At 49.6% G+C, this 13,043-nt stretch overlaps 1 protein-coding gene across 8 annotated transcripts in view; it reads left to right on the top strand.

Moving 5' to 3' along the window:
* The window catches only part of IDS (iduronate 2-sulfatase), a 40,397-nt gene that overhangs the window by 14,246 nt on the left and 13,108 nt on the right, over positions 1-13,043 (top strand). For 6 of the 8 annotated variants that reach the window (XM_058714704.1, XM_058714703.1, XM_058714702.1 and 3 more), the window contains exons 3-7: positions 4,348-4,484; positions 5,145-5,322; positions 8,299-8,387; positions 10,984-11,184; positions 12,638-12,808. In XM_058714704.1, coding sequence (XP_058570687.1) covers positions 4,348-4,484; positions 5,145-5,322; positions 8,299-8,387; positions 10,984-11,184; positions 12,638-12,808 — 776 coding nt within the window. Of the gene's footprint in view, positions 1-3,579; positions 3,854-4,347; positions 4,485-5,144; positions 5,323-8,298; positions 8,388-10,983; positions 11,185-12,637; positions 12,809-13,043 lie in introns of those variants that run through there. The other 2 variants (XM_058714701.1, XM_058714700.1) reach the window with 2 other exon arrangements.

Below are 13,043 nucleotides of genomic sequence, written 5' to 3'. Positions count from 1 at the left end.
TCAAGTCTCTCTGAGGATATTAATAAAAGGTATTTTTTTAAGTTTTTTTAATGTTTTTTTTTTTTTTTTTTTGAGAGAGAGCGAGCGAGCAGGGGAGGGGCAGAGAGAGATGGAGACACAGAATCTGAAATAGGCTCCAGGCACTGAGCTGTCAGCACAGAGCCCAGAGCGGGGCTCGAACTCATGAACCGTGAGATCGTGACCTGAGCCAAAGTCAGACGCTTAAGCGACTGAGCCACCCAGGTGCCCCTAAGATTTTGTGTTTTTGGTTTTTTTTTTTTTTTTTTTTTTTTAGGTTATTTCTACACCCAGCGTGGGGTTCAAACTCATGACCCTGAGATCAAGAGTCTCATGCTCTACCAACTGAGCAAGCCATGTGCCCCAATAAAAGGTCTTTTTGTTTTTCCTTTTTAACTTGTTCTTCCCTGTCCCTTAGTCATCTCTTTCCTATAGGGCCAGCTTTGCTATTTCTTTTTCATGATACTTCTCTGTCATCTTGTACACCATCCTCAAATATTTAGCTTTTCTTTGTTGTCTGGTTATGCTTAAGAATGAGGTTGACTCGCAGCTCTGTGGCCCCAGGACTTATTCAGTGGCATTTAGTGCGTTCACGGTGTTGTACAATCAGCGCCAGTACAATCAGTTCCAGAACATTTTCAGCACTCTCAAAGGAGACCCTGTACATGTTCAGCACTTGCTCTCCATCCCCTCCTCTAACACCTGGCAACCATCAATTGGTGTTCTCTCTGTAGAGGTACCTATTCGAATACTTTCTCTAAACAGAATTATACCATATGTGACCTTTTGTGTCTGGCTTCTTTCCATTGGCATGATGCTTTCAAGAGTCCTCCATACTGCAGCACGCATCAGGACTCCCTTTCTTCTTTATGGATGCATAATAGCCCATCGTGTGGCTAGACCACAATCCCTTTATCTGGCGACAGACATTTCAGCCAGTTTGGCTATTGTGAATAGTGCTGTGATGAACACGCATGTACAAACACTTGTTGGAGCACCAGTGTTCAAATCTTCTGGGTATATATCTAAGAGTAGAACTGCCGAGTCACATGATACTTCTATTTTCAACTTCTTACAGAACTGCAAAACTATTTCCACAGCAGCTGACTCATTTTACATTGCCACCAACGATGTCCAGGTTTTCCTATTTTTCTCCACATCTTCACCAACGCTTGTGATTTTAAAAGTTTTTGATAATGGTCATCTTAGTGGGTGTGAAGTGCTACTTCTTTGCGGTTTCGATTTACGTTTCTGTAATAACTAATGAATTTGAGCATCCTTTTCCATTCTTTATTGCCGTCAGGTTATATTGTTTTTGTTCCTTCATGATTATTTTAAAGGGAGGAAGAGGTGTGGTGAACAGAGGGATGTGTCACCTAAACCCCCTTTCAGTGATGGCCTTCTTGCCCCAGTTGCTGAGAGGGCACCTCCTTTGGGGCTGTCCACCCCTTCAGGGCCTGCCTCAGCTGCACAGGGCCACCTTGCCCAAGTTCGGACCCCTCCCAGGGTATATCTGCATTCAATGACTTATCAAGGTGATGTAGAAATATCTGGCCATATTGGCCTAACCCCCATGGGGTTAGCCGGGGCCTGAATCACAGCTCAGCTGCTGCCTCCTTCCACTCTTGCTCCCTTCTCATCCTTTCCACAGGTATGTCTCCCAAAGGCACTCACTGCACACTTCACTCTGTTTTAGAGTTGGCTTTTGGATGAACACAACCCATAAAAGACAATAAACGTATGTGTCTGGTTCATTAACTTAAACTGCAGGTGGAACCAATCATGTTTTCTTTAACATTCCAGAAACTTAGGGCACCCAGGTGGCTTAGTCGGTTAAGCCTCTGACTCTTGATTTCAGCTCAGGTCATGATTTCATGGGTTCGAGCCCTGCATCGGGCTCTGTGCTGATGGCATGGAGCCTGCTTGGGATTTTCTCTCTTCCACTTTCTCTCAGGCCCTCCCTCACTCGTGCTCTCTCTCTCAGAAATAAATAAATAAACTTAAAAAATTAAAAAAAAAATCCAGAAACTTAATTAATACTTGCTTATGTATATACTGTATGTAGAAAGATTAGGGTTTTTTTCTTTGGATGCCTCTATTAAATCTCATGCAGGCACTGAGCTACAAAGTGGCGCCTGTCTTGAGACATTGGAGACCTGTTTTTGTGATGCTCTCAGCTAAATATTTTAGTCTTTAGTGAAACCAGGCTACTCCCCTAAATACTTCTCAGTGAGCTGAAGCTACTGTGTGAATGTCCTTGATATTTAGGAGGGCATTTCATATTCTGGTCTGCTGGGGTGTGTAAGTACTTTGGAAAAATATCTGCTTTGTGTTCCTTAAATTGGACTTTGTGGCCAAAAATTCAGTCTTCGGCTTTGCTCTCACTTCTCGTCCATCATCATCTCACTCTACTTCTGCATTTCATCCTTCACACCGCTCCATTTGCCCTGCAAGTTCAATCTCAGCCATGTCTGTGACCTCTTGGGCTTTGTTGGAACATTGAAGGGACCCCCTTCTCCACTGGTCTTTTCTTTGCTTATGTCCATAGCTAGATTGAGGACAGAGAGGCCATCTTTCTGCAGAGAATTGGGTACCCATCACATACCCTGGCTGCAGTCCCTTCTGGAATTCAGAGTCCTTGATCAGGCTCATGTGGTTGTTGGCCGAATCCATTTCATTGTGGTTCTAGGGCCAAGTTTTCAGCTTCTTACTAGCTGTTGGCTGGAGACCACCCTTAGGTCCTAAAGGCCATCCAGAGTTCCCTGCCACATGGCCCTCTCCAGGGACAGTTACAATATGGCTTTTCCACGACCAGTGGGAGAATGCCTCTAAGTGTGTATTAACAAGATGGACTCATAGATACATCCTAATGTAGTCACACATGTGCAATGCTATCTCACCTTCACCATGTCCACTGCAGCTATCAATGAATACTAATGAGGCTTTGCCTGACCACCCTATCAACAATAACATGCAAATCCACCTGGCCTTATATTTGTCCAGACCGTGTGTGCCCACTGGCGTTCTTTGTTTATTTGGTTATTTAAGGTATGCAAGCCCCACCAGGGCAGGCACTTTGAACTCCCGAGCCGCCAACAGTGCTTGGTATACGTATCTGCGATACTTAGTATCTGTTGAACAAATGCATAAACGGGGGGACCTTTCAGATGGAGGAAGGCAGCTTCTCAAAGAGCTGCATTGAAGGAGAATGTCATTGGGCTGGTCTGCAAGGAAGTGTGACTTTTATGGAGTGATGACGGAAGGGAAGAGCTTCCAGGTGGAAGGCATAACAGGAGCAAAGGCAAAGAGGCAGAAAACTGCTGGTTAAGGACAGGGGTTGCATCGCAAAACTTTGGACACACCTGGAAGGATTCCGGCATAGCTCCCCAGCAAGGGAGTAACCCGCGGCTTGGCTGGTCTGCCAAGCGGGCGGGGCAGCTGGGCTGTGCTGGCTCTGTGCTCGAACGACGGCCCCGCCCCCTATGGCCGGGATCTCGCGCAGGGGCCTGGCGCAGCACTAAGCCCCGCCCCCGAGGGGCGGGGCGGGATACGAGGTACGCAGGCGCACTAGCATCCGGGCCGGCTCCAGGGCCTGTGGGGCCGGCCGCGGCCACTTCGCGCAGATCGCTCAGGTGACGCTGGGCTAGCGGCGGGCCCATCCGCCGCAGCCTGTCACCATCGGCCCGGAGTGGCCGCGGCGGGACAGAAATGCCGCCGGCCGGCCAGTGTCTGCTTTGGCTTGGCCTGGTCCTGGCCTCCGTCTGCGCCTCCCTTGAGTCTGCGGCGCCCAGCAACTCGACCACAGGTGCAGCCTTGGCTCTCGCTCAGATTTCGGGTTCCGTATCTCCTTTCCTGCCTACACCGGTCCTTAACTTCCTGTCTCCGTCCCATCTGCTATTCTTTCTAACATCCAAACTTACTTTCCTCCCTCTCTCTGTCCCTCCCTCCCTCCATCCTTTCCTCCCTCCCTCCATCCTTTCCTCCCTCCCTCCATCCTTTCCTCCCTCCATCCATCCTTCCCTCCCTCCCTAAATTCTTCTTTCCTTTCGTCTATCCTTCCCTCCCTCCCTCCCTTCCTCTCCCGACTTCGTCCAGGCTTGAGGCCATGCCCAGAGCCTAATCTTGCCACCCAGGACTGGGGCTGCTTCTGTGCACCCACTCCCACCCTCCCTGAGACACAGCCCTCATCGCCCCCTCCCTGTCTTGGTTGGCTGGGCTGTCCAGGGTGCAGGGGCCAGCCTAGGACCATTCAGTACCTTAGCACCCCCCATGGGTGGGGGTTCACTGTCAGTGCAGGTGATCTCACTGAAGCTTCTCTCTCCCATGCAGGTCCTCTGAATGTCCTTCTAATCATTGTGGATGACCTGCGCCCCTCCCTGGGCTGTTATGGGGACAAGGCCATAAGGTCCCCAAACATTGACCAGCTGGCATCCCGCAGCCTCCTCTTCCAGAATGCCTTTGCCCAGGTATGTCTGGGGACCTCTAGGTGTGGATGTGTACCTTGTGCACTGAGGGTTGGGGGATGGGGTCCTCTCAGCTACGCTTAGGTGGCACTGATGGTGCCAGGCATGTCTTTTTTAGAGGGAAGCATAGTCTGGAAAATGGCAAAAGAGAAAACCTGGTTGTGCACTGGCAAAGAAGTTTGTGCCTTCAAGCTTGGCAGAGGGTGACCATCCCCTAACATGCTCGGGATGGTCCTGCCCAGCTTGCTTGCCCAAAGAGGATTGTCTGGTGCTGAGAAGGAAGGGGCATTGCAGAATGCCGCTCTCCGGTCTGCTGACCAAACTTGGGCAAGCACCATGCAGCTTGCCTTGGTGGCATTCCTCCCTGAGCCCCCTCATGGGTCTGCCCTCAAGACCCTTTCCTGCTCTGTGTACCTGTAAGGCTCCATCACACAAAAGGACACAATCATCTGCTGGTTTGAGGGATTGAGTCCTCCCCTGCCTCTTCCTGGGAAGACATTCCTGGCATCTGGGTGAGGCCCAGATCCCACTGGTTGGCTTTGAGATCTGCATGACTCAGCTGCCAAGCTGTTTACTGAGGACTCTTGAGGTTGCCTGGTTACCTTTTAGCATCCAGACTGTTTTCCTCTGAGGACATTTTCCTCTGCTTCTGCTCCCTTACAGCAAGCAGTGTGTGCTCCGAGCCGTGTATCCTTCCTCACTGGGAGGAGACCAGACACCACCCGCCTGTATGACTTCAATTCCTACTGGAGGGTACATGCTGGAAACTTCTCTACCATCCCCCAGTACTTCAAGGAGAATGGCTACGTGACCATGTCGGTTGGAAAAGTCTTTCACCCTGGTACTGCCTGCCGTCCAAAATCTGGGTTCTCTTGTGTTCTGTGCCTGAGGGCCAGAATCCCCTGCTGGGGCTGGGGCTATCTTTGCAGAGGGCTGTATGGGTTGGGTGGACCCCTCATTAGTCACCACTGTCTTTGTACAAACTCCTACTTCTCACCTTAGCTTCCTGTCCTCACCACACATGAAAAAGGGTAGTGGGACTTTCTTCTTTCAGAAACGAGTCATGATGCTGTTTGGTTCCTTCGACTTCTCACGCAGAAGGAAGGGCACTGGCTGGGGAGGTGCCAGTGCTGGGTGTGAGTCTGGCTCTGTGCCTGACCCTCTGAACCCCAGGATCCCTGTCAGTAAAGTGAGACCAGGGCAGCTATGCTGATTTGTCCAGTGAAGAGGCTGCGCTTTGGTGGGGCTGCTGCTCCCCGCCTGTAAGGTCAGAAGGGAGAATGTAAGCTGGTGCCCTTAGCCTAAAGAGTGCCAGGGGCCACCAGCACTGACTTTCAAGACTGCCTGATAAACTGGCTCTCTTGAATGCCAAAAGGGGAATGCTGAAGCACAAACTTTAAAACGTTTTTTTAACGTACTGAAGCTAACGCATGATTATTTGACGGAAAGTTGGGGGTGGGGTGGGGGGGGAGGAAAGCAGGAAGTAAAGGATATGAATTACTTGTAATTGCACCACACTGAGGAGGACTATATTTTGAGGTTCCCTTGTTGCAGACATATTATTTTTCTGATTTGAGATTTTTCCTGTACAGACAGCTTTATGTTGTGAATGTTTTAAACATAAACTCTTCCCCACATAGCTGCCCTTCGTGCAAAGTCACTGTTAACGACAGCGTGGTAGTCTCACGTGCAGATATGCTGTGCTTTCATCCAGGTTGATTTCAGGTTTTCTGTGTCACACGGAACCCTGGGTTGAACATCTCTGCAGGCAGGGTGAACTGATGGGCAGCAGCACCAGGGATCCAGGCTCCCGCGTTCCAGTCTCAGCTCTGCCACTTCTGAGCTGTGCGGTTAACCTTGGGCAAATTGTTCTTCCCCCTTGAGCCTCAGATTCCTTCCCTGGCAAATGAGTTGTAGCTGCCTTGATCACCTCCCAGGGTAGCGACCCAATCCAGGTAGTTCAGGAGCGTGAAAGGGTGTTGAAAGCCCCATTTATACCACAGTGGTGCTTATTGCTAGGGACTACGACTAATGTTTTCAGGAGCTTTCCCTTTGCTCACTGGTTACACGGGCAGGCTCAAGAGCCTTCTGGAGCCCAGCTGGCCGGTGCAGGTTGAGGATAACGTGTGGCTTGGCTGAGTCGGGCCTGGTTTTAGAAAGCGAGTGTGTCAGGAATGACATTGTGTAGCCAAAGGCCCACCATCAGGGACTTTCTGCGCTTGGTGCTTACCTCATACTACCCCTTGCCTGAGCACAGCTGGAGGGGAGAGACGAGTCTGGGGAGCAGAGGGACTAGAGCAGAGGGGAGGTTGTGCTTCAGGAAGGGAGGCTAAAGAAGGCCCGAGTGGCGTTGTTTGGCTTCATTCCTCCTGGTAATTAGATTGTGGAATCAGGCTGTAAGCACCACATCTTAGCCAGAGAGCGAGAGCTTTGCCTGCGGTCCTTGTGGAAACCCGTTTTTCAACTGGGTCTTTGTTCTTAAGACCTTGTTCCATGAGGCAAAGACCTGTTCAGGGAAGAGAGCAGCCACCATTGATTGATGGCCAGGCCCGTGCCAGTTCCTATGCTGGCCACTCCTGTAATCCTCTCCTCAACAGCAAGCACAGTGGGTTTTTATCATCGTCATCATCTTCTGAGAAGGAAATTGAGGCTAATGGAAGTCAAGTGGCTTGCCCAAGGTTGCATGGGTGATAAGGAGCAGTGCTGACATTTGAACCCAGCCTCCTCTGGGTCCAGCGGCTTCCTCTGCTCCCTCCACTGTGCATTCTGTGTCGATGAGCCCTCCACCCACTGCCCCCTTTCCTGCCTTGCCCGGTGCTCCCTGCTGGAGCCCTGGGTCACTGTGCTGGGGATGCTCTTTCTCCTGTGGTTCTGCCTACATTACCCTCCCTGCCCCCTCCTATCTCATCCCGCTGGGCAGCACTTTCTTTCGGGTCCCACACACGCCCCACTGCCTGCTGTCGCTTGACCCGTCGCGTCTGTGGCTTCCCTACTTACACAGCACTTCTACTGTCTAGACAGGGGGCTGTCCTTCCATGGTTTTGCTGTTATTTTGTCTTCCCAAATAGACTAAGGCTGCTGAGCTTAGGGGTGGGTTTCTGCTTCGTGAATGAGCACTGAACCAGGTGTCTTAGGGCATGGGTTTGAGTCCCAGCTCACTCCTCTATATCTGGTTGGCATCAGCTAAGGCACCGACCTTCCCTGAGCCTCCCCTTCCCCACCTGGCCCGTGGTGGTGCTGCTGCCTCTGCTCCTCCATTGTAGGACAGGGTAGAGGCTCCAGCAAGGGCTCTGTGGGGCTCTGTTGCTGCAGCTGGCTGGCTGACCTGAGGGGGCCTTCCTCAGGGCCTAGCATGAATAGCCAGGGCTTAAGGGACTACGGGGTCGGATGCTTACTACTCAAATAGAAACCTAGTGAGTTGGCTTTAAGGTACATTTTTTAAATGTTTATTTATCTTTGAGAGACCACAAGTGGGGGAGGGGCAGAGAGAGGGGGACAGAGGGTCTGAAGTGGGCTCTGCACTGACAGCAGAGAGCCCGATGCAGGGCTCGAACTCATGAACTGAGAGATCATGACTTGAGCCAAAGTCGGATGCTTGACTGACTCAGCCACCCAGGTGCCCCAGAAACCTAGTGAGTTGGCTTTAATGGGGACGTCTCATCATCTGCCTAAGCTCTTGATTTTATAGATGAGGAAACTGAAGCCCAAAGAAGGAAGATGATACTTCCCTCGTTCACAAAGTTTTAATTTGGAGTGGGGAGGGCATTGGAGGACCCTTCAGATTTTATTTAATGACTTTCTTTTTTCCCCTCTCAAGGAATATCTTCCAATTATAGTGATGATTCTCCATATAGCTGGTCATTTCCACCTTATCATCCCTCCTCTGAAAAGTATGAAAACACCAAGGTAAGGATGTGAAAGAGGTGCTATTCTGTAGAGGAACTGCTTTTTTTTCCTGTTTAGCAAATTAAGGTTAACTGCTGTGTATGTCACATGTTCTTTCAGGTTGGTTATACAGTGAAGTCTGTGATCGTGACGTGGCAGAGACAGATGTCGGGATCGTTAGCATTAGATCCACTGGGAGAGGTGGCTTCGTTTTAGAAGCACATGGATATGGCTTGTTCTAGAACCTTATGCTCTAGTGTGTAAGGCTCATTTAATGGCTGCCGGGTGCTTACTCTGGATAGGGAGAAGAGCGGCTTGTCCTCCAGGGGCCTTGGCCCAAGTTGGGAGAAAGGCATATGTACATATATATGTCTTTCTCTCTGTCTCAGGCCTAACGGATAGGATCAGGTGCTGAGACCTTTGATGGGGGTTTTGAAATTTTAGAGCATTACAGAAAAAAAAAGGAGTCTGCAGAGAACTTTAATCTTAGTGTAGAGGAATCTGCAATGTAGAAATGAAACTAAACACTACATTTAAAACATTCAGAAAAGCAGCTGGAGAACTGAGATAGGACATAACTCCTCTGAGGTTTTTAAAGACCTCATATGGAGGCGGACGTGGATTTGGGGGAGGCGGTTGGTCAGGGGAGAGGAGTATTCTAAATTTTTGACAACCTTCCATTTCAGAATACACAGAAAGAGCTCAGGGCTCTGGCCTTTGGCCTGTGCCTTGAGTACTACCAGAGTGACACTGGGAAGACATGTCTCAATGCTTTCATCCCCTGAAGCCGTTTTGAGAGTTTTTAGTGACCTCACTTATAAATGCTGGTTTCTGTCCTTACTCCCCACATTCATCCTCAAAGCAGTGGGTCTGACTGTCCCAGATCCCCGCGAGTGCTGCAGCTCATGTGTAGCTATAGGGTGAGCAGGTGCTGGGCTGTCTTGCCCAGGGGCGGGGTGGCCAAGATTGGCCTGTGAAAGAATGCTGCTTTTTGGGATGGGGCCGCAGCAGCTGGGTGTTTGTGAGGCCAAAATCATGGTCAGAACTGACCTTGGCCTTGTGGGCACTATGACCACTTTGGGCAATGAAGCAATAGGTTCCATTCTGTGCATGGCATCATTGAAGATCTGGAAATTCCATGGATTGTGATCTTATCCAGTTGACTGGGACTTTGTCACTCATAAGTCTTAGTCTGTCTTTGAAATTGAAGACAGGGGTTTTTTTTGTTGTTAAAAAAATGTTTGAGATATGATCGATACACCATAAAAGTCACCCTTTTAATGTGTGCAATTCAGTGATTTTTAGTATGCTCAGGGTTGTGCAACCATCAACAAATCCATTTAAGAGCATTTCCATTACTCTGGAAAGTACGTGGGTACCCGTTACCATTCATTCCCCATTTTCTCTGAACCCTCGGCCTATGGCAACAACTGATCTACTTTCTTTCTCTATGGATTTGCCTATTCTGGACATTTTGTGTAAATGGAATCATACAGTATATGGTGTTTTGTGTTTGGCTTCATTCATAGTGTTCCTGAGGCTCATCCACGTTGTAGCATGTATCAGAACTTCATTACCTTTTTTTTTTAAAGATTTTATTTTTAAGTCCTCTCCACCCAGTGTGGAGCTTGAACCCACAAACTCGAGATCAACAGTTGCATGCCTACTGACCGAGCCAGCTAAGCTCCCCAAAGCTTCACTACTTTTTATAGCCAAATGGTATTCCATTGTACGGAGGAGATAACACGTTTTATTTACCTGTTCATCAGCTGATGGACATTTGGGTTTCCACTCTTTGGCTACTATCAGTAATACTGCTATTCACGTACAGGTGTTCGTGTGGCTTAACTTTTCATTTCTCTTAGGTGGAACTGCCAGGTCAAGTATCTGTGTGGACGTAGGTTTTAATTGTTTCCCGGTATCCACCTAGGTGTAGAATTGCTGGGTTACACACTAACTCTATGTTTCACTGTTTGAGGAACCCCCTGAGTGTTTTCCACAGTGACTGTAGCATTTCACATCCCCAGCAGCATGTATGAGGGCTCTGGTTTCTGCCCATCCTTGCCAGCACTTGTTAATGTCCAGTTTAAAAAATTCTAGCCATCCTAGTATTATTGTCTGTCCAGTTTTAAAAATCCTAGCCATTGTAGTGGGTGGGAAGCGGTATCTCATTTTGGGTTTCACTTGTGTTTCCATGATGACTAATGACATGAAGCATCTTTACATGTGCTTTTTGGCCACTTATCTGTCTTGTCTGGAGAAATCTCTGTTCAAGTACCTTGTCCATTTTTTAATTCTCTTATTTATTTTTTATTGAGCTGGAGACAAATTTGTTTTGGTCATTCGTTTACATGGGCTTCCTTTAATTAATTAAGGCCTGGAGATGGAAGATGAACAGCAAGAAGCTAAGTGCTGGTGGATTTCTGGCCCAGGCCCTGCCTGGAAAAGACGAAACGTTTCTCTGTTTTAGTTCTAGTTCGTGTGTGCCCAACCACTTTGAATGATGAAGATTTACAGGCTAGTGATATGAATGTTAAATCCTCTGTGTGTGCAGCCTTCATGACTCCTGTTTCTTGCATTTCAAGAGCTGACAGCGTTACATGTTTTGTTTTCAAAGACATGCAGGGGGCCGGACGGACAGCTCCATGCCAACCTGCTTTGCCCTGTGGATGTGGTGGATGTGCCGGAGGGCACCTTGCCTGACAAACAGAGCACCGAGCAAGCTATACGGTTGTTGGAAAAGATGAAAACATCAGCCAGTCCTTTCTTCCTGGCTGTTGGGTATCATAAGCCGCACATCCCCTTCAGATACCCCAAGGTGAAGATCTGGCTGAGGGCTGATCCAGCACAGCTGTGACAGCTCTGTCCTTTCTCGAAGGAGAGATTAGTGTAGTGAGGGCGGCCACATCCTGCCAGCCCTGTCGCTGGGGTGCCTAATGGCACTACTGTACTCAGTGGTGTGGAGATGGGATGCAGAGGTCAAGGCTAAGAAGTAGACTTGGGGTATGTAAGAATCTTGTTGGAAATGCTTGGTTTTCTGCCCCCCCCCCACTGGAGGGTTTTATTTTTTTTCCCTTGGACTCCGTGAGCATGTGCTGGGTTGGATAGTAAGATCACCAGAGAGAAGGGAGTCCGAGCCGGCTGCCAAGGCCCTCGGTAAGGGATGGTCCTTGGGGGCACGGTTCCAAGGAACGTGAAGCCCTGTTCAGTAGTTGGCGCTCCCCCTGAGCCTGGTGGGTCAGACCCCTTCAACACAGGGCACTGCTTGCATGTCCGTCATTCAGAGCATGTAGTCTCTGCTGTTTAAAAATCCTTTTCAGTTTTTCCCTGTTGTGTCTTCCCCAGGCCTAGGCAGCCCATTCTTTTGACTTTGTAAAGAATTCCCCTCACTAGTGATGGATGTAGAGAGCAAAAGACGTGTTCTTTGATGTTCTGACTGGCGCAGGGGATCTGGCCCTCCCAGCCGGGGTTAACCTGGCAGGCCTGGCTGCTCTCCTTAGAAAGGTCTGCTTGCGAGGCTGGGCTTTGGCTGGCCTCTGGGAAGCTGGAGTTGGCACCGCTCCCAGAGCAATGAGTGGCTTTCTGTGCCCAAACTGTTGACGCAAACCCCCGCTCTCCTGCCTGGAGTCTGCAGTTTGGGTATGTGAGGGCATAGGGTGCCCGGGGGAGTGACCCCAGGAAGCAGCCCGGGTGCTGAGGCTTTAACGAGCTTCTGTGCCGGCAGCATTTCACACATGTTGGCACACTGCTCCCTGCTGGGAGGATTAAGCACATCCTGTGTGACCTCACTGGGAGAGGATTCTGGAAACTTGTGCCTGGTCTCCCTTGGGCATTGCCCACGTGGCTTTGCTGATTGTGGCTGCTGCCCTTGCACTGTCATCAGGCACAGCCATGGGCGTGCCTGAGCACGTTCTGTGAGCAATTCCCAGGGTGTTGCCAAACCGGAGGGAGTTTTTGGGAACTGGAAACACCCTTCCACGCCTTTTCCACTTGGAGGGGAGGTGGGAAGTGGGGACGGGAATAGGAGGGTATTGATATATAGGAGAAAAGAGAGCCGTTGCTGCTCGGTTCATAGAAAACGAGTGGCGTGGTTTCATTACCATTGACATCTTGTGAGTGTGACCTCAAGTCTGACTTTGTAGTGTCAGTGAGCTGCCGTGTAAGTGCATCACAGGCTTAAAAAGGCAGTATAAATATCTGTAGAGTCCCAGCCTTGTGCCTCTGCCAGAAAAGAATGACAACCTGGTGTCTTTGTGTGCTTTTCCCCCAAGGAATTTCAGAAGCTGTATCCCTTGGAGAACATCACCCTGGCTCCCGATCCCCAGGTGCCTGCTGGCCTCCCTCCTGTGGCCTACAACCCTTGGATGGACATCAGGCAGCGGGAGGACGTCCAAGCCTTGAACCTCAGTGTTCCCTATGGCCCAATTCCTGTGGATTTTCAGGTACCAAGGACATATTTGAGGGAATTATTGGGCACTTCTGGTGTGATGTCATTGGTGACACCACTTTTCTCTGTAGACACCACTCTACCCATCGTGTCTTCCTAAGAATCTTCTCTGTGCTAGGTGTCTTGTGAGGTGCTGGGGGTGGGGTGGTCTGGAGGAATTTCGGATGTAGGGGGTGCTGAGTGGATGTAGTCTCCAATCAGTGTCTCCACTTCCAAAGAAGGAGGCATCT

Source organism: Neofelis nebulosa, chromosome X, assembly GCF_028018385.1.
Source record: "Neofelis nebulosa isolate mNeoNeb1 chromosome X, mNeoNeb1.pri, whole genome shotgun sequence".
Lineage (NCBI taxonomy): Eukaryota > Metazoa > Chordata > Mammalia > Carnivora > Felidae > Neofelis > Neofelis nebulosa.
The sequence above is the reverse complement of the archived record's forward strand: the minus strand, read 5'-3'. Positions and strand labels throughout refer to the sequence as shown.